Source organism: Pan troglodytes, chromosome 18 (genome assembly GCF_028858775.2).
Source record: "Pan troglodytes isolate AG18354 chromosome 18, NHGRI_mPanTro3-v2.0_pri, whole genome shotgun sequence".
Taxonomy (NCBI): domain Eukaryota; kingdom Metazoa; phylum Chordata; class Mammalia; order Primates; family Hominidae; genus Pan; species Pan troglodytes.
Genome location: NC_072416.2, coordinates 70,931,268 through 70,953,127, shown reverse-complemented (window position 1 = coordinate 70,953,127; position 21,860 = coordinate 70,931,268). Strand labels below are relative to the sequence as shown.

Here is a 21,860-nt window from a genome sequence, read left to right as displayed (position 1 = left end):
TATTTTTTTTATTTTTGAGACAGGGTCTCGCTTTGTTGCTCAGGCTGGAGTACGGTATGGACACAATCATAGCTCACTGCAGGTTCAACCTCCATGGGCTAAGGTGATCGTGCCACCTCAGCCTCCCAGTAGCTGGGACCACAAGTGAGCACCACCCTACGCTTGGCTACTTTTTGCATTTTTTTGTAGAGATGGGGCTTCACCATATTGTCCAAGCTGGTCTCGAACTCCTGAGCTCAAGCCATCCGCCCACTTCAGCCTCCCAAAATGCTGGGATTACAGGTGTGAGCCACCACACCTGGCTGTTAAGAGTCTGTTTCTTGAGGCATTATACATTACCTTTTCCAGATTTCATGAGTAGAAGCTCTTTATTGACTGACTACACAAAAAGGAAAGATCTTGTTCCAGAACTAAAGTTTCAGCTCATGCTGGGGAACAGCAGTGGTGAATAATTGTTTAATTAAAGGGATAGTAGGCATAAGCATTGCTATTTACTTCTTCATTCTGGCAACAGTAGTTCCTCTTTCAAAAGGGAAAACATAAAAAAAAAAAAAAAAAACCCATCCGCCCAAAAGTTTCAGGGGCTAATTTATGATGTAACTACCTTTAATGGTTCCCATGATTTAAGATCCAATTCAGTAGTGACAACCAGTTGATTTTTTTCAAATCATGTAGTGCCATTAACATTTTATACTTTGTTTCAAAGGTCACATATTGATGTTCTCCCCCAGTTCAAGGCAGTGTGCATTATGTATGCCAAGGGTTATGTAACTACAATTTCTGGAAATGGTAAACAGCTGAGACTAACCCTAAAAATAAATTCCTCTGGGATTTTTTTTGTGCGAAAATCCATCTGCCCTCACTGCAGGTTCATCATTACAAAAATCACTGTTTAGCTCAAACCAAGAGACAGAGAAGTCATCATGATCTCTCCTTTCTGTCTCCTTCCTGTAGCAGCTGTGCTTCCCCTCTCTGGTATGTACACACGCACACACCTTCTTTATGCCAGGAGCTTTTCCAGATCTTCACTACAAAATGGGAAGTCTGGAGAAGGGAAGCTCATGCCTATCAGATGTTGGGAGAGGAAGCAGATGAGACTTATATTTACTTATTTATATCTAGTACGCACTCCAGTGATCCACAAAGTCATCTTTGGGCCTAAATCCCTTGTTATTCTACCAATAGGTTAAGCAGATTTGGATATTCCTAATTTTGGTTCCAAATAAACAGGCAGTGTTTACCTAGCTTCAAAGTTTGGAGAATTTTTCTGTGAACATTTTGATATTTTTCAAATATGGGGACAATTGAATTGACAATTGAAGACATAGGATAGAAAACCCTTAAAAGTGATAAAAATTAATTTGGTGCTTCTGAATTGAAATTCAGATCTGAATACTATTTGTTGTATTGTTAAATAAATGTCTATTATTGGCTAAACTTTTCTATTGCAGCTTTTATATTTTCCTCTAATTACATGAAGGTGCCAACTAAATTTAATATTAGAAACAACTATGAATTTTAACTAACTCATACATAAGATTATAGAAATGTTGCTTATCAAACAGTACCAAAGGGCACTTCTGCATAAACTAGATAACTGCCAGGGCCTACACCCTTCCCCTTTTCAATCGGGACTATCACACTCTCCCCTTTCTCAATCAAGGGACTGTCAGGGATCATCAGAATAACAGAAAACCTAAAGCTACCAACCTCCAAAACACAGAGTTGACAGCCAGGCACAGTGACTCACGCCTGTAATCCCAGAACTTTGGGAGGCAGAGGCTAGTGGATCACTTGAGCCCAGGAGTTTGAGACTAGCTTGGGCAACATAGTGAGACCCTGTCTCTACCAAAGGAAAAAAAAAAATACAAAAATTAGCCAGGCATGGTGGTGCATGCCAGTAGTCCCAGCTACTAGAACGGCTGAGGTGGGAGGATTGCCTGAACCAGGGAAGTCAAGGCTGAAGTGATCAGTGACCACACCACTGCACTCCAGCTGTGGGTGACACAGCAAGACTCTGTCTTAAAAAAAGACAAGCCAGGTGCGGTGGCTTACGCCTGTAATCCCCGCACTTTGGGAAGTTGAGGCAAGAGGATTGCTTGAGGCCAAGAGTTCAAGACCAGCCTAGGCAACATAGCAAGACCACATCCCTACAAAAGTTAATATATACAAAATACACAGTTCATACAAAATAGACCATGAAATATAACTCATTTTGACTGGTCAAGCCTTCCTCTGCCCAGTCACAGATACACTTGAACAATTCACAAAAAGCAGCTTATAAAGAAAACCTATAACCACCCTTAATATACATTTCATCTTGGTTTCTCTGCCTTGAGAATTGACCTATGGAGATTAAGCATGAAATTAATCATATTATAGTTAAAATGTCCAATTGCACTTAGGACTTTTTCACTGTCTATAACACAAGTTTGTTGTTGTTGTTGTTTTTGAGATGAAGTTTCACTCTTGTCACCCCAGGCTGGAGTGCAATGGCGTGATCTCGGCTCACTGTAACCTCCGCTTCCTGTGGTCAAGCAATTCTCCTGCCTCAGCCTCCCAAGTAGCTGGGATTACAGGCATGCACCACCACACGTGGCTGATTTTGTATTTTTAGGAGAGACAGGGATTCTCCATGTTGGTCAGTTTGGTCTCGAACTCCCAACCTCAGGTGATCCGCCCACCTCGGCCTCCCAAAGTGCTGGGATTACAGGCGTGAGCCACCGCGCCTGGCTACAAGTTTTTAAGTGATTCAAATTCCTCTCTTGGTGAGACTTATGTGTGAAAGGAATACTAACAGGTCAGTAAGTGTAGCTCAACCTCTGGAATAAGAATTCATCTAAGTCTTCTAATCCAATTGTAAGAAGCAAGGAAGCAAATTTTAAATCATTGGGTATTGACTTTTTATTATTAGTCACTGTTCATAATTTGTTTCAACCAAAAGACAGTACACACAGCAGAATTCTAATGCATCCCATGTAAATGTTTACATCCATTTTATTCCTCACTCGCCTCTAAGACTTATCATTTAACTTTAAATTTTTTTTTTACATCTCAAAAATATGTCTGCAATAATTAGAGCTTCATTAGCTGTCCCACTTGGAAACAGCTTTTTAATATTTTTACAGTAAAGAAGATGTGATGGGGCATAATGAAAATGTAACTTACAACACTATGAAAGAAAAGGGCCTTTATAGGAACACAGTGGGAGTTCATAAAGGAAAGAGTTCAGAAGCTCTTTCCCATGGGGCCCCCAGATGGAAAACAAAAACAAAACACACAAAGCGCAACCGCAGGTTCTTTGAGGGAAGAAAAAAAAAAAAAAAAAAACCAACTCCAAGGCTCCATCTTGAAGCCAGAATCAGCCTCTTGGAAGTCTGTAAAGCAACTGTGCAAGCTGCTTCGGCATTTCCTTCTGTTAAAGTGTTCCAGGTCCTGGAACCCTGTCGATGGGACCCACTCACTGATATTGCTTGAAAAAGTTATTCACTTCCAGTTCTACAAGCAGCCCCACTCTCCCGAGCCAAAGCTGGTCAAAAGTGTTTTAAACTTCAGGACTTTCTGTGCAATTCTCTCTCCAATGATCCTCCCCACTCCCAAAGTCATGAATACACAGACATGTAAAACCACTCTCCCAACTACAAAGTTCATGAACACCCACTTTTTCCTCTCTTGTTTTCTCAGTTTAGGACACTGTGGTTAAAATACATTCACTAGAAAAAAATACACACATTCAAACTCCTTTCCCCTAGTTCTCATGGCCCAAATATTTTCCAATGCAGAAGATAATGAAGTTGAACCTTGAAAGCAGTACTCCCTAACTTCCAATCTCTTCTACGACATAAAAAAAATGGGAAGCATGTTATATAAACCATTAGTGTTGGACAGTTTTAAAAGTCTATTTTCATATATGAATGGGACAAACAAGGAGTACAAATCACACCTTTAAACTAGCAAGAGGAAAGAATCCCCTCCCAAATGTTACACTGAGGAATGTTTCTTTAAATGATAAAGACCTTAAAATTAACAGATGATCACTATGCACAGCCTAAAACTTCCGTGACTGTCCAAACCACCTCAAGGTAATAACAGCACCAAAGCACTGTGGGAGAAGCTTCTCAGGGAGAGCACCCTTCCTACAGTTTTTTGAGATTACTTAGATGAATTAATTCTCCTTTAGGATTCCCCGGGATGGGGCAGAGACTAGAATAGAAACGACTCTTGAAGAGGGAAATAATGAAGTACAAGTGCATGTGAAATTGTCAAAGTAAGTGTGTGAGGGCTCACTGCTTATCACCCCAGGGTTATCAAAACAGCCTTGGAAAATGCTCTTTCCTCACAATGCCTGTGAAGTTGTAAATCCATCCAAATTTGCTCCCCCTTGAGTGGTTATACTCGGGAAAGGAATTATTGAAATGTGCAAGTATTCAAAGAAATTGAAACATTTCTCCATTTAGCTGCAAGGCCAAGTGAGAGGAAAACTAATTCTGATCCTAGAAACTAAGGCACGCTGAAGCTTTCAAAGATCCAATCATTTGAAACAGTCTTCACAACCATCAGTATCCTAGGCAGTTATTTGGCTGCTAGTCCTTCAGTATGGTGCTTGTGTTCTGATTCCAAAATCAATTCATATTCTACGCAGCACCCTTTGTGTTAAGGCCATGATATTTTACTCCTTCTAGACAAAGCTATGAATGATCATAAACTCTACCTCGAAACTATGATCACCCAAGGAAATGCTCTGTCAGCAGAGTAGACCCTTCCCAGCTCCATTAGCTGACAGTGTCTTATAGCATGGTCTTGAACAGATTTCTTCAGAGATTCAACCCAGTTCAAATAAAAAAACCTGAGCTGGTTAGCTACAAATATAAGAGAGAAAATAAAGCCTCTACACAAAGAGGAATGTTAAGACAAATTCTATTCAAGAAATCCACCAACATTATGTTAATCCTATCATGTTTCACAGCATTAAGTATCCATCCAATGAAATCAGTCTGCAAAGAAACCCTTAAAGGCTATTTTTCATTGCACAGGCAGAGCAGTTGTCTGAAATATGCACTAGTCCACACTTACATTACTGAAAACTATGCAGGAGATATTATCCTGTTCTTGACTCAGTCAACCATTTACCCAGTGGAGTAAGTTTTAGCAGATCTTGCTCATACACACTAGTAAGACCAGAAACTTTCCCCTGTGGAGCCTTTAGTTCAACTCCAGTTTGTCAAATGTTAGGAATAGTCCAGCATCTGATACAGAGCTAGATTTGACAAGACACTGAAGATTTTAAGTAAAGGCTTGGTGAAATGAAGGGGGGAAAAAAGGGATATTTGTTTCCAGGTTTAAGATTGAAGCCATAGTAGTCATTATACTGTATTCAATACAGTAACAATTGCAAACATTGTAAGAGCAAGGTGGGCCTCACTTTTTCTTTCTTCAGTATATAAGACATGGCGCCTGAATACTTGAACATACATAGTACATTCAATGTGTACCACAGAGAGAGTCACCTCTACTTCAGTCCAGCAACTCAATTTCAAAGTTTGATAACATATGGGTCCTTTCTAAAAAGCACTTGGCACTCTCACTAGTTTAAAAAGCTCAAGTCTTTGATGTGAATATTCATGAGATTCGTCTTTTAAAAGAGACCAATTTCTCAGACTGAGGAAAGGCTATTCCTACCCTATGGTGTCCGTAAGACCTCTTCTGACATAGGGGTATGGAAGCTACAAGGCTTCACTCCAACACCATAAAGTACAATATGGAAAGATTTCTTTAACCGTATGGTCTTTATTTCAGTGCCAGTGTTACAGATACAACACAAATGTTCCAGTTAGAAGGAATTCAAACGGAATGCCAAGGTCCAAGCCAGGCTCAAGAAATAAAAAGGGAGGTTTGGAGTAATAGATAAGATGACTCCAATACTCACTCTTCCTAAGGGCAAAGGTACTTTTGATACAGAGTCTGATCTTTAAAACTGGTGAACTCCTCTTCTACCCATTACCATAGTTCAAACAGGCAAGTTATGGGCTTAGGAGCACTTTAAAATTTGTGGTGGGAATAGGGTCATTAATAACTATGAATATATCTTTTAGAAGGTGACCATTTTGCACTTTAAAGGGAATCAATTTTGAAAATCATGGAGACTATTCATGACTACAGCTAAAGAATGGTGAGAAAGGGGAGCTGGAAGAGCCTTGGAAATTTCTATTACAAATAGAGCACCATATCCTTCATGCCAAATCTCAACAAAAGCTCTTTTTAACTCCATCTGTCCAGTGTTTACAAATAAACTCGCAAGGTCTGACCAGTTCTTGGTAACAAACATACATGTGTGTGTCTGTGTGTATACAGCAATGCACAGAAAAGGCTACCAGGAGCCTAATGCCTCTTTCAAACATTGGGGGAACCAGTAGAAAAAGGCAGGGCTCCCTAATGTCCATTATTACATTTCCATTCCGAATGCCAGATGTTAGAAGTGCCTGAAGATGGTAACCCAGCTAGTGAGGAATAAATACCCCACCTTGCCCAGTCCACAGAGAAACAACAGTAGAAAGAAGGGGCAACTCTTTGCTGCAGAGACAAAGTGAGTGTTTTTTCGCCATGGATTGCAGTCCTCTCCTCCAGACCAGCTGCTTATTTCCTCAGGGGCCCAGGGAATGTTGATTCTGGCTGTAAATGTGGGAGGGGTGGAGAAGTGCGGAAAAAGGAGAAGAGGAAGAGTGCAAAGTAGCCTCCAGAAGCAGCCAGCCTCAACAGTGGAGGAGAGGACATTAGTCTTTAACAATGCTTCAAGGTCAGCAGTAACTTTAGGAAAATCCTCCTCAGCAGTTCTCTTCAGCTCCTCATGCCCGTGGTACAGTTGGGGGGGACTTGCCAGCAATCACAACCTCCTTCCCAGAGTTCCTTTGATTGAGTGGGATAAAGAATGAGAATGGTGCCAAACCCTCATTGCCAGGACTGAGGGGGAAAGTTGTTCACCTCTGCTAGATCTTGCATTGCTGAGCCCTTGTGATTATATGTAAGCTTGATCCGCATTCGCAGCTGTTGCTATAAGAGGAAAAGAGAAGTGCAAATTATATATTGAAATGAAATCTCCAGAATCTGTCCAGTCCACAAATAGACTTTTAATCTTAGAGGTCAAAACTTAAAGCAAAGCTGTCTGTTAAGAATGACAGGTAAACAACAACAAAAAACACCCAGTACTCTAGGCTTGAGCCAAGAAGCTAACAATGTCATGCCACCAAGTAGAGAAAGCGCATCTGCAGAACACACGGTTAGCTTTAATCCTTGAACTGCATTAAAAGGACAGAACCCCTTGGGAGCATTTTTTCTTTTCTTTTGAAACAGGGTTTTGTTCTTATTGCCCAGGCTGGAGTGCAGTGGCACAATCTTGGCTCACCGCAACCCCCGCCTCCCAGGTTCAAGCAATTCTCCTGCCTCAGCCTCCAGAGAAGCCGGGGTTGCAGGCGCTCACCGCCACACCAGACTAATATTTTTATTTTTAGTAGAGACGGGGTTTCACCATGTTGGCCAGGCTGGTCTTCAACTCCTGACCTCAGATAATACGCCCACCTCAGCCTCCTAAAATGCTGGCATTACAGGCGTGAGCCACCATGGAGCATTCTCCTAGTAACATTTTGCTGAGTCCTTTTCAAAAAGATTCAAACCTTGTATCCAAGTCTCTTAAAAAATGAGGTGAACATATACTCATCTGTATGCTCTCCATTCAGATACACTGTTGCTTTATCTGAAAAACCTACAGTAAATGTGAACATGACCTTTTGTTCCTAAAGCATAAAAGTTTAAAAAATGACTTAACTCACAGGTAACAGCAGTAGTTTTAAGAGAACTCAATTAGACACTTTTTATATGGCAGATTTCAAATACAAATGCACTAAGAAATTTTTTACTCTCTGTATCAGATGGTCAAAGGAATTTATGCTTGTACTATAGAGGCCAATGCTCAAAATATAGTGAATAGCAGAGGAAAGGCAAGTGTTACAAGAGAAAGAAAGTATACTGTTACTTATGAGCAACTAGTAGAGCTCTATTAAAGAAATTCTCTGAACCATTTTCAAAAACTGAAAACCAATTGATTACTATTAAGGTGAGCTTATTTCTTTGAGAAGAGATAATAAAAATATTGCTTAATTTCAGTTTCTAAAGCTATTTTTCATTTGGCTGCTTCATTTAAAATGCCTCTATTTTTCTATTCATACTTAATAACTGTAGCAGTAAATGTAGGTATTTGGTTTCAACAAATGCTCTTACCTCAGATTTCAACTTGTGTATAAATTAAAATGTCTAAGCTTCTCCCCTACCCCCAAAAACTAGACCTTTAATCTAGCTTTTTTTGAAGTTGCATTTTAATAAGATGCCACTAAGCCACCTGATGTCTCTGGGTTCCATTTGTTATTTACAAAAGAGCAAGGAAGTTAGACCAGGCATTTTCATTGATCTCTTCTCTAACTATGAGTCAGAAAAACCTAAAGAAACAAAGCAGAATTTTATTTCGGGAAATATGCTTACACTTCGGCTCAGATATTGGCTACAAATGTGCTACTCACCTTCTGAGGGTTCAGAACTTTAATGACTTGTGTGATGGTCCCCGTGTTAAATGCTGGGACAATGCTGCTGCTAGGAGACAAGAGCTGCAGCTGGAATGTCTAGGGGGGAACAAAGGGCACTCTTCAGAAAAAGAAATACACAACGCTAGGTCAGAGATACCAAAAACCATTTAGACACCCAGATGATGGGTCAAGCAACAGATTTCACTACTACTAAGTTTTGCCTACTACTTGTTTTCTAGATATCAGGAATTCACAGCACGTGAGTTGACTCCCTGTGGTATTTGTAAAAATCCACTGTTCGGTTCTTTGATCATGACAACTAGTAATAAACCACATTCTCCTTTCTGGCAGAAGGAATTCTAGCCTACCTCTTTTCAAAAGCTGACCAATTCTTGTTCTGGCAACTTCACTTAATGGTAACTGATCAACTATGCAAGTAAAATATCGGTGCTTTTGGCTTAAAAAACAGCCAGAAAGAAACCAAAAGAAAAGCTTCCCAAAAATAGCAAACCAACATACTGGTCACCAACTATAAGCTTTTAGGCTTTTGTGTGATTGGATAACTGGGACGCAGAGACTTGAACTTTTGTTTTTTAAAGCCTGCATAATCTATAATGTGTCAGAGCCTCCTCTCCACATGACAGAAGGAACGGAAAGACTTGCAGAACCAGCCTATACAGCAAAAGACCTAGATAAGCCAAACACTATTAATTTGTTGAATGCTGGTGGGGTTTATTTGCTTACTTATAGAAATAAGAGTTGAAAGTGCTGGCTGGGTGTGGTGGCTCAAGCCTGTAATCCCAGCACTTTGGGAGGTCAAGGCAAGCGGATCACGAGGTCAGGAGTTCGAGACCAGCCTGGCCAACACAGTGAAACCCCGTCTCTACTAAAAATACAAAAATTAGCTGGGCATGGTGGCACATGCCTGTAGTCCCAGCTAGTCGGGAGGCTGAGGCAGGAGAATCGCTTGAACCCAGGAGGTTGTGGTGAGCCGAGACTGTGCCACTGCACTCCAGCCTGGGCAACAGAGCAAGACTCCGTCTCAAAAAAAAAAAAAGGTGCTATATAGGGCAAGCTAGGTAAACCATACTGTACTACGTAGCTATTGTATGAACTAGCATTTGAAAATCTTTCCTAAAAGTAGATTAAACTTCTAAAATATTTAAGAGAGAGAGAGACACTAGTCTTCTCTAGGGCCAAAAGTTGCAAAAGTGAAGATTCACTCTCAATGTACAGATATATTACACTGGGGGCTGGGCACGGTATTCCCAGCACTTTGGGAGGCCGAGGCGGGCAGATCACCTGAGGTCAGGAGATCTAGATTAGTCTGATCAACATGGCGAAACCCCATCTCTACTAAAAATACAAAAATTAGCTGGGTATGGTGGCCTGTAATCCCAGCTACTCAGGAGAGGCTGAGGCAAGAGATTTGCTTGAACCCAGGAGGCAGAGGTTGCCTGGGTGACAGAGTGAGACTCCATCTCAAAAAAAAAAATATATATATATATATATATATATATATATGGTCTTATTCATAATTCTGCCACATTAAAATTATGTAAGCTAAAGTATTATTCATTACTACCATATTTCATTAAATGTAAGATACCAATTGTAATTCACACCATTATTTTATGTACCACTGAGATAGAAAACATGCTGCCCACTGAATTATGACAAGATACCAATTTTTAAATGTATCCTAATTTTAGAAACATTAAAACACGAAATTAGTACATAGTAGAACCTATAAAATATGACTTTTTTTTTTTTTTTAGACGGAGTCTAGCTCTGTCGCCCAGGCTGGAGTGCAGTGGTGCGATCTCGGCTCACTGCAAGCTCCATCTCCCAGGTTCACGCCATTCTCCTGCCTCAGCCTCCTGAGTAGCTGGGACTACAGGTGCCCGCCACCACGCCCGGCTAATTTATTATTTATTTATTTATTTATTTATTTTTTGAGACGAGTCTCGCTCTGTTGCCCAGGCTGGAGTCCAGTGGGGTGATCTCGGCTCACTGCAAGCTCCACCTCCCGGGCTCACGCCATTCTCCCGCCTCAGCCTCCCAAGTAGCTGAGACTACAGGCGCCCGCCACCACGCCCGGCTAATTTTTTTTTTTTTTTTTTTTTTTTTAGTAGAGACGGGGTTTCACCGTGTTAGCCAGGATGGTCTCAATCTCCTGACCTCGTGATCCGCCTGCCTCGGCCTCCCAAAGTGCTGGGATTACAGGCGTGAGCCACCGCGCCCAGCAAAATATGACATTTTAAGTTGAAAATACATTATAATGTTGCACTGTACAGTACACCACCAAAAATGTCATGTTTTAATAGCAGAAGTGATAAGTCACTAGAGCAGCAGCCTAAAGTAACAAGTATAAAACCTAAGTTGAAGAAACTAAATATACTGAGCACTGAACAGATGAAAAGTGCTTCAAACAGTGCCTGATTCAAAAAACTTATTTATTCCTTTAAGCAACCTTAGGAAGTGGCTATCATTATCACCACCCTCTTTGCAAATGAAGACACTGAGGCATAGAGGTTCAGTGACTTTCTTCATGTCATACAACTACTACTAAAATCCAAACAGAATGGCTCTAGAGTTCATTAGTGTTCTTTCACCAATTGACACTACTGCTCCCCTTTTTTTTTCTTTTTTTTTTTGGACAGCGTCTCACTCTATCACCCAGGCTAAAGTGCAGTGGCATGATCTTGGCTAACTGCAACTTCCACCTCCTGGGTTCAAGTGAGTCTCCCACCTCAGCCTCCTGAGTAGCTGGGACCACAGGCACGCACCATTGCACCTGGCTAATTTTTTGTATTTTTTGTAAAGATGGGGTTTCACCATGTTGCTCAGGCTGGTCTCAAACTCCTGAGCTCAAGCGATCCACCCGCCTCAGCCTCCCAAATTGCTGGGATTACAGGCGTGAGATACCGTGTCCAGCTAACTGCTTCTTAAACATCTAAATTATTCTGGCTCCTACAAAGTGTAAGCAAAGAAGGTTGCATGAGAGTCAGAGGATGGGGAAAAAATAAAAAAAGACTGCAAAGTCAGCAGTACCCACAAACAAAGAAAACATCCTCAATTTCCAAAAGTGTGTTGTCGGAAAGTCTAAATGCCATATTTCACATGCCACTGCCAAGATTAGGTTAGCTTAGTCTAAACCAGTGGTTGGCAAACTATGGCCCACTGGCCAAGAATCGCCCAACATCTGATTTTGCAAATAACATTTTATTGGAACAGAACTATGTTCATTCATTTACATGTCATCTACAGCTGTTTCTGTACTATAAGAGCAGAACTGAGTACCAATAAAGACCAGATAGCAGCCTAAAATACTTACTGTCTCATCTTTTTAAGAAAAACTACCCACTCCTCATTCTCAACTTTTCTTTATTTAGAACTCTTTGTTTGTTTGTTTTGAGATGGAGTCTCGCTCTGTCACCCAGGCTGGAGTGCAGTGGCATAATCTGAGCTCACTGCATCCTCAGCCTCCTGGGTTCAAGCAATTCTCCTGCCTCATCAGCCTCCCAAGTAGCTGGGATTAGAAGAACCTGCCATCACGCCCGGCTAATTTTTTTTTTTTTTTTGTACTTTTAGTAGAGACGGGAGTTTCACCATGTTGGCCAGGTTCTCAAACTCCTGATCTCAAGTGATCTGCCTGCCTCAGCCTCCCAAAGTACTGGGATTACAGCCGTGAGCCACTGCACCCGGCCTCAAGATTTTTCACTATTCAAAAATGAACATAAATATCCTTAAACTAAAATTTGGTGTAAACCAAACCTTGATTCACAAAAACAGTTACTGTATCTATAATAAATTGGATGTTAATGAAGGAGGAATGTTTCTCTCACTTATGTATCAAGAGAGAAAAAATTTCAATTCTGATCTGGTTAACTAGAAGATAATACCAGATAGACAAAGTCTCTCATCTTACTTAACTTTAATCCTATGCCATATTTTATGTTTTTAGGTCTTTAACACTGTATTACTAAAGCCTAACCTATCCTCAATGCCCTGAGCATTAACTGATCACCTCGTAGAATTCTGCTCTCACTACTATTAGAATTGTTTTTCTTTATCCTACAATGCTAACCATCAGAATACTTGTAACCTAGTAAAAATTATTCACTAAAAATGATATGCTTCCATGAACCATAAGCTACATTATTGTTAGTTTGAATTAAGTCTACAAATTTAATCTGTAAACATTAAAACATATCCTTTACCAAACACATGAAAAAAAAAAAAACCAGCCAATCTTTAATCAAAGGAAACATCTAAAGAAGACATTGTAGTACCTTTGGTACTGCAGCTTGGAAAACAAAGTCCGTCATATCTAGCTCTGTGCTGTTGGAGGCCTGTATCGTTATCACTGTTACACTGGGGTTGGTATTTGACCGTTCAAAGGTGAATTCTATCTTCAAGCCATTCTTACTGTATGCTGTGATGGAGGGGATGCCTGAGAAAGTACAGGAAGATAAGTCTTATTGTAGTCAGCCTAATGCTTGCAGAATTATTACTTCTTTTTCTTAATAACCACCTCTCATTACTCAGTGCTCCATGTAATGATGGTAACAACAGTCATCGTACCTGCAGCAATATCATTGAAGAGAGGCTGTGATGAAAGCCCATCCAACAAGAAGGGGGGCTGGGATATCTGTGGGACTGAGGCAGGGGCAGGAGCAGCAGCTGGAGCACCTAAAGGAAATATTTTAATGGAAAGTTAACCTTAGGCAGCATGACAAAGCTTACCAAGAAATTATAGGGAAAATTATTTCGGTCTCAGGTTAAGGAAAAGATTCCTTAAACAAGATGCAAAAAGCATAGACCACAAAGAGAAAGAACTAAAAACTCAAGTACTTTAAAACGAGCAACTTCTGTTTATTAAAAAATACTGTAAGAAAAAGTACAGTCTGAGCAACATGGCGAGACCCTGTCTCTACAAAAAAAAATACAAAAATTAGCCAGGCATGGTGGTGTGCGCCTGTAGTCCCAGCTACTTGGGAGACTGCAGTGGGAGGATCACTGGAGCCTGGAAAGTTGAGGCTACAGTGAGCTTGCACCACTGTACTCCAGCCTGGGGGACAGAGCGAGACTCTGTCGCAAAAAAAAAAAAAAAAAAAGTAAAGAGAGAGAGCCCACAGACAGGAGAAAATGTTTGCTATACAGTAATGAATGGATAAGTATCCAAACGATAACTGTCTTCTATAAAACCAATAAGAAACAGATAACCCAATTTAAAAGTGTCAAGATATAAAAACACGCAAGTCACAAAAGAGGAAACCTGAATGAAAAGGGAATCTTACAAACAGATGCTCAATTTTACCAGTAATGATGGAAGTGGAATTTAAAATTATAGTGAGATACTACCTCATGTCTATCAGAATGGTGAAAATGTCAATGTCTGATAATTCCAGATGTTGGCAAGAAGATGGAACGATGGGAAATTTTAAGCTCTGCTATAGGAAGGTAAACTGGCACAACCAATCTAGAGAGTAATTTGGCAACAGTAGAGTTGAACATCAGTATATCCTTAAACTGAGGTTTCTCAACCTTGACAGTAATAGCTTTTAGGCTTTCTAATTCTTTGTTGTAGGGGGCTGCCTTGTTTATTGTAGGATATTAAGTAGCACCCCTGGGCTTTTATGCATTAGACGGTAGCATCCTCCCAGTTGTAACAACCAAAAATATCTTCAGACACTGCCAACCCCTGGAGGGCAAAATCTTCCCCAGTTGAGAACCGATTACCCCTTCTTAGGAATGCTTTTAATTAATCCTTGCATGTGTTCACTGGGAGATACATCCAAAAGCATTCATAGCAGGAACACTCCTAATGGTGAAATACTGGAAACAACCAAAATGTCTGTCATCTTGATAATGAATAAGTAAACTGATATATTGATATACTAAAATACTACACATGTACAACAGTAAAAAGTGAATTCACTAGAAATACACAACATGGATTATTCATAACTCATTCTCACAATTACAATGTTTAGCAAAAAAAGGTGCAAAAAAGAATACATTCAGTTGGATACCTTGTCTAAAAAGGTAAAAATTGGCAAAATAATATTACATACTATATCAAGAAATGCACAGGAATGGCAAACACCAATGTTAAACACTACTTTAGGACAGACAGTAGTTACGTCTGGAATCAAAAAGAAATGGGATGAGAGGGAAATACACAAAGAACATCAACCCTCTTAATATTTTATTTTACAAACTAGGTAGATCAAAACATTCATTAAATTTTGTAGATGTTAAATGCTGTATAATAAAATTTTCACACACACACACATACCCTGCGAGGGGTGGTATAAAGTGTCATGGGAAAAAAAAATAGATTACCATTCTTATTTAATCTTTCCAAATAAGAACAACTTGACAATCATACAATAGAAGATAATTCATAGAACATGAGGGATATCAAGATTCGAAGAAGAAGCATAAGAAAATTCAGCAAAATTAAGAGAATGTATTTAATATTTAAATAGATTTCAAACTACTTGTGAAATTAACTGAAAATATGCCATTTAAAAAAGAACTATCACAATGAAATAAAGGAAGGCTAGAATATCATCTTTTTTTAAGAAATTGACAGCAAGAATGAGGGGGAAAAAAGATACTAAAGAATACTAGAAAAGTAAATGACAGGCTGGGCGCGATGGCTCATGCCTGTAATCCCAGCACTTTGGGAGGTCGAGGCGGGTGGATCACCTGAGGTCAGGAGTTTGAGACCAGCCTGGCCAACACAGCGAAACCCCATCTCTACTAAAAATACAAAAATTAGCCGGGTGTGGTGGCACGCGCCTATAGTCCCAGCCACTCGGGAGGCTGAGGCAGGAGAATCGCTTGAATCTGGGAGGCAAAGGTTGCAGTGAGCCAAGATCACACCATTGCACTCCAGCCTGGGTGACAGAGCAAGACACCATCTCAAAAACAAAAACAAGTAAATGACATATTAAAAATTAGCAAAGAGAATAGAAATACAGATGGCTAAGCAAGCACGAGAAGCTAAAATAAATGCAAACACCATTTGTGCAGTCCAGCAGATTATCAATGAAGTAGACAAAGAAATATTCATACAGTTCTCCTAGTCTAAAAAATCAAATCGAGAAAATTTCCCCCAATTCCCATTTTCAAAACAATTTTAGAAATGTGTTCTCATGGAAAATCAGAGGCTACTCAAGATACAGGCAGCATACAGGTCCCCAACTCCCTCAAATTTTCACTTTTCTTTGTCCTGTAAAAGTATAGCAAGGAAGTTTAGGAGAAGAGCAGAAACTTACTGCTCCAAACCCTTTAAAAACACATGTTAAATCTATTTCTGAATTTCTACTGACTTAAATTTCTATATAATGGGGTAAAACTGTAATGATAAATTAAGAAATCTAGAATTCAAAATTTTAAAACTTAATGTAAAAAGTGGAAAAACATCTTTAAAACACATTATGAAAAAAAAATAAAATAAAATAAAACACATTATGAATAAGGCAAGAAAACCCAGACTTTTTAACATTTTATCATTTTGCTTTAACATATAACACTAGGAAAACAAGACAGTAGGAACAAAAAGAAAAGACTCCACAATAAATGAGCTAAGGATACAAGAATGTTCAGAAAGGAACCTCATCTATAATACAAATATGTGAATAAATATTAAACATTCTCCGTGATCAAAAAATAATAGGGCCTCTCTCTGCTGACCAAGCCTGGCAGAGGGCTACAAAATTTAAAAAATAATAATAAAAATAAAATATAATAGGACCAAATTTTCACCTATTAGGGCTTTTTAAAATGATAATATACAATGCTTACGACTGTGCGGTTAAACATATAAATTGAGGGAAAGGTAAATAATATTTACCAAGTGCCTACTATGTATCATGCACTGAATAGGTCAATGGGCCTCACAAATATCTTATGGAGTAAGTATTCATCATCTTAATTTTAACCAGATTCAGAAAGACTAAGTCACTTAGTCTAAGAAATTAATCTAAAATAAGAACAAATTGATGTAATATTTGTTGAGGCCGCTAGGTAAGAAAAATCTAGAAACAAAATACCCCATACTGGCTGGGTGCGGTGACTCATGCCTGTAATCCCAGCACTTTGGGAGGCCAAGGCGGGAGAATCATTTGAGGTCAGGAGTTCAAGACCAGCCTGGCCAACATGGTGAAACCCCATCTCTACTAAAAAAATACAAAAATTAGCTGGGCATGGTGGCACGTGCCTATAAATCTCAGCTACTCGGGAGGCTGAGGCAGGAGAATCACTTGAACCCAGGAGGCAGAGGTTGCAGTGAGCCGAGATCGTGCTGTTGCACTCCAGCCTGGGCAACAAAGCAAGATTCCGTTTCAAAAAAACAAAAAAAAAAAGCCAAACTACCCAATACTAAGGAACTGAGTAAACAGAGCAAATTTGTTGATAAAGTATTAGTCACCTAAAATTATAATTATGAAGGCTATATATATTAACATGGAAATACTAACATATTAGGTGAAGTATATGCTATGGTTTAACTGTGGGGTTGTTTTTTCTTTGCCAGTTATCCAGTACAGCTTTGACATTTGAGGATTTGAAATTGACCATTTGTAAATGATTCATAAGTACATGACAAGTAACATTTTGAAATTTTGTTAAGACACAGACATAAATCCTATACTCTGTGACTCCACTGTATTAGGAAAAAAAAAAATCAGCCTGTGGGAATGAGCTTAGCTAACCATCCAACTTGTTATCCTATGTCTATTTTTTACTCAAGGTCATGTGTGCTTTAACTCTTCATTATCCTCTTAAAGAAGACAGCAAAACCCCGTCTCTACTAAAAATACAAAAAATTAGCCGGGCATGGTGGCATTCGCCTATAATCCCAGCTACTCAGGAGGCTGAGGCAGGAGGCTCACTTGAACCCAGGAGGCAGAGGTTGAAGTGAGCCGAGATAATCCCACTGCACTCCAGCCTGGCTGACAGAGTGAGACTCTGTCTCAAAAAAAAAAAAAAAAAAAAAAGACACTTTAACCTTTCAGCTATACTTTACACTGAAATTTAGGATAGAAGTTGTAGGCCAGGCGTGGTGGCTCACACCTGTAATCCCAGCACTTTGGGAGGCTGAGGCGGGTGGATCACGAGGTCGGGACCAGCCTGGCCTACATGGTGAAACCCTGTCTCTACTAAAACTACAAAAATTAGCCAGGCGCAGTAGCAGGCGCCTGTAATCCCAGCTACTCAGGAGGCTGAGGCAGGAGACCTGCTTGAACCCAGGTTGCAGAGGCTGCAGTGAGCCGAGATGATGCTACTGCACTCCAGCCTGGGCGACAGAGTGAGACTCTGTCTCGAAAAAAAGAAAGGCCAGGCAAAGTGGCTCACGCCTGTAATCCCAGCACTTTGGGAGGCCGAGGCAGGGGGATCATGAGGTCAGGAGTTCAGGACCAGCCTGACCAACATGGAGAAACCCCATCTCTACTAAAAATACGAAAATTAGCCAGGGCATGGTGGTGCATGCCTGTGATCCCAGCTACTCAGGAGGCTGAGGCAGAAGAATCGCTTGAACCCGGGAGGCGAAGGTTGCAGTGAGTCGAGATCGTGCCACTGCACTCCAGCCTGTGCAACAGAGCAAGACTCCATCTCAAAATAAAAATAAAAGTTGTATTGGACTCGGGTTTATCATATTGCTGAACATGTCAATTACAAATGACTGGTATATATGAACAAAAGAAAAAATATTCCCAAATGAAAAGTTATGTTTGAATATTATGAGTGATTGCCCTTCAGTTGCTTTAATTACAGAAAGTGTGGAAGGGAAGTAAGGTAAGAGGTAAGTAGCAGGTTAACATCTCTCCACAAATGGCCACAGCTACTGAAAACTAACCATTAGTGGGAAGGAACCAAGAAGAAGTCATGTCTTGGGACACTAAAAGCAAAGGTGATATGGGATATATTTTTTTGAGCTTGAAAGAGAAAGTGTGTTTTTTTTTTTTTTTTGGAGACAGAGTCTTGCTCTGTCACCCAGGCTGCAGTACACAGTGGCGCGATCTCGGCTCACTGCAACCTCCGTCTCTCAGGTTCAAGCGATTCTCCTGCCTCAGCCTCCGGAGTAGCTGGGATTATAGGCATGCACCACTTCACCCGGCTAATTGTTGTATTTTTAGTAGAGACGGCATTTCACCATGTTGGCCAGGCTGGTCTAGAACTCCTGACCTCAGGTGATCCGCCTGCCTCTGCCTCCCAAAGTGCTGGGATTACAGGCATGAGCCACTGCGCCCAGCCAGGGAAAGTAGTTTCTATCTTAAAACACTATGAATAATTTATTCACCCAAAATTAGAAGTTTGCCTTTAAGAAATCCGTATAAATTATCTTTAGAGCATTATTAGTATACAACACATAACCTGGATATTGTGAAAATTTGACTCTTGCTTCTGATTTAGCCTCTCCCATCTTCAAATGATTCACGTGCTGGAAAGTCTGGGTTCAGTTTAGTTTTTCCCTGAGGACTCTATCTTTTCCCAGGTATTAAATAGCTCCAGACTGCCTCACCTGTAAGGTTGATGTCTCCCAGCAAATCAAGAAGTTCTCCACCAGCAGAAGATGGTTTGCTTGTAGGTGCAGTTGGAATAACAGGTGTTATGTCATTTCCTCCCAACAAATCCAATAAATCATTGGCCTAAACAAGGTAACAACACCTCAATTCATTATTATTTGATTTGTCTAGTATATATCTAATGCAAAGCTCTTTCAATATGTAAAAATAAGGAAGGAAATCATCAACCAACCCAGGAACATTAAAGGGACTCAGCTAAGAGACAAGCTGTAAGGGACTATAAAATCGTAAGAAGCCCCAGATGAGCAAGTGAAAGGCTGGCTACCTGGCTGGTGGGCTGTGGCCCAGAGGGTGGCGGTTTGGTCTCTAGTGGAGCTGGTTCTGTCTCTCCATTTGTCTGCACAATCTCAGTAGGGCCATTTGTGGTCACTTTTTCCATGACAGGCATTCTCTCAAGTAGGGCAGACCTAGAAGAATCTGAAGTGGTTAAATTCTAGGCAGTTAACCTAGATTCCCTACCCAAAATAATCACCATTAACTATGTTGAGCCCAAGCATGGAGATCTATCTCCCCTCCCCATCCAACACACACACTAAAATAGAAGGTAGATTACAAGAATACATGACCTAAATTCCTAGCTGGATTAAGGGCAGACAAAAAAATCTTGAATAAACAGACTGCCCAGCTAAATCCCAAAGCATATATTTCAGGGGTAGAGAGATTGAGATGAAAGAAAGGTAAATCCATAGGTATTAACAGTCAAGAAGATACTGTGCATAATAGAAGAAAAAAAGATGACCCAAACACTAGAATGTTAACAGTAAAAGAATTTGAATGAGATTATTTGTCTTGAAAAAATACAACTCCCACTTCTTTTTTTTTTTGAGACAGAGTCTTGCTCTGTCGCCAGGCTGGAGTGCAGTGGCGTGATCTTGGCTCACTGAAACATCCGCCTCCCAGGTTCAAATGATTCTCCTGCTTCAGCCTCCCGAGTAGCTGGGAATACAGGCATGCGCCACCATGCCCAACTAATTTTTTTGTATTTTTAGTAGAGACGGGGTTTCACCATGTTGGCCAGGATGGTCTCGATCTCTCGACCTCGTGATCTGCCCACCTCGGCCTCCCAAAGTGCTGGGATTACAGGCGTGAGCCACCACGCCCGGCCTCCCACTTCTTAACTAAATAAAATAGAAAATAAAGCAAACTTTCCATAACAAAAAAAGTGTAAGGGTTGGAGGTGGAATGAAAGTTTATTTCTTTAGAGACTAGGCAGAATAGAAGATGGACAAAACAGAAGCAGACAAGCAATTAGAACTAAATAGGGATACGAGGAACAATTAATAAAGCACAAGGAATGAATCTTCTTTATGGATTACCATGACAATTTAGTCAGGATGCTAAGAGATACACGCATTGCTTAGTTTCTTTCGCTCACCTCATGTGGTCATATTTCTTGAAAAGTGCATTATATTCTACTGCCCTCTGCTGGAGTTCCACATCAATGCTGCTTCCATAGATGGAAACCACTTTCTTAATTCGGCTATAGATAAAATGACAAACGAAATAAAATACCCAAAAGAAAATTCACAAATAAGCAGAGATAATGTTTAATAGGCCAGAATTTTCTGGTTAAAATACTGAAATACTCATTTTTTCTTAATTTATATAGTTCTTCAAAAACAAAACACTTTACTTTCATCCATTTATCTGACATTCGCATTATACTATTCTCATTGTAACACTAGATTTTTGTCTGTTAAATATGTCATCCCCATTCCGTAGCAATGATGGTGTGGAAAAAACATATATATATGCCACTCCCTAAACTTTGCTAGACAAAAGTACCAACTATTACTTTGCCACAAAAGAAATTTGTACTGTTCATTCTCTTCTTTGATAATTTTTAAATACTTTTTAATCTATAAAAGGGTCAGAGCCTCAAAATGTTGACCCCAAATTCTTCCAGTTCAGAATTTTAAAAGTAATTCAATACCATTTTTTATAAGACTTCACATTTAAAAGTGAAGCAGAAGGACTACAAGAACTACGTTTGCCTTAAATATGCTTGGGTGGGAAAGTGACCTGAGAATCTACTTTATTCAAAAAAGCAAAGAGAATTAAAAGATTTAATCACCAAAACATTCATGATTTTATTCCTATTAAGACTTGTCAAAATATAATAAACCAAAACCTTGGCCAGATTACAAGGTCAGGAGTTCGAGACCAGTCTGGCCAAAATGGTGAAACCCCATCTCCACCAAAAAATACAAAAATTAGCCAGGCATGGTGGTGCGCGCCTGTAATCCCAGCTACTCAGGAGGCTGAGGCAGGAGAATTGCTTGAACCCTGGAGGTGGAGATTGCAGTGAGCCGAGATTGTATGCCACTGCACTCCAGCCTGGCAACAGAGCAAGACTCTGTCATAAAATAAAATGAAATATAAAATACAAATAAACCAAAACCTTTATGTGGGGAAGTAGATTCTCAACTTAGAAAAAAAAAAAAAGGTATTAGAAATCTCATTCTAAAAACGTAACTTTTAGGCCAGGTGGAGTGGGTCACATCTGTAATCCCTGCACTTTAGGAGGTCAGGGCAGGAGGATCACTTGAGCCCAGGAGTTTGAGACCAGCCTGGGCAAACAAACGAAACACTTTCTCTACAAAAAAATGTAAAAATTAGCCAGGCACGATGGTGTGCACTTATAGTCCCAGCTCCTCTGGAGGCTGAGACAGGAAGATCCCTTAAG

General features: G+C 40.0%; 1 protein-coding gene across 4 annotated transcripts in view; it reads right to left on the bottom strand.

Annotated features, from left to right (window-relative positions):
- Positions 1-2,879: 2,879 nt before the first annotated feature.
- Positions 2,880-21,860, bottom strand: part of AP1G1 (adaptor related protein complex 1 subunit gamma 1) — an 80,773-nt gene continuing 61,792 nt past the window's right edge. For all 4 annotated transcript variants that reach the window (XM_511092.7, XM_016930134.4, XM_054669536.2 and 1 more), the window contains 7 exons: positions 20,550-20,654; positions 19,440-19,581; positions 19,111-19,237; positions 13,158-13,265; positions 12,866-13,026; positions 8,568-8,666; positions 2,880-7,047 (listed from right to left, as the gene is read on the bottom strand). In XM_511092.7, coding sequence (XP_511092.2) covers positions 6,946-7,047; positions 8,568-8,666; positions 12,866-13,026; positions 13,158-13,265; positions 19,111-19,237; positions 19,440-19,581; positions 20,550-20,654 — 844 coding nt within the window. In that variant the 3' untranslated portion in view covers positions 2,880-6,945. The remainder of the gene's footprint in view (positions 7,048-8,567; positions 8,667-12,865; positions 13,027-13,157; positions 13,266-19,110; positions 19,238-19,439; positions 19,582-20,549; positions 20,655-21,860) is intronic.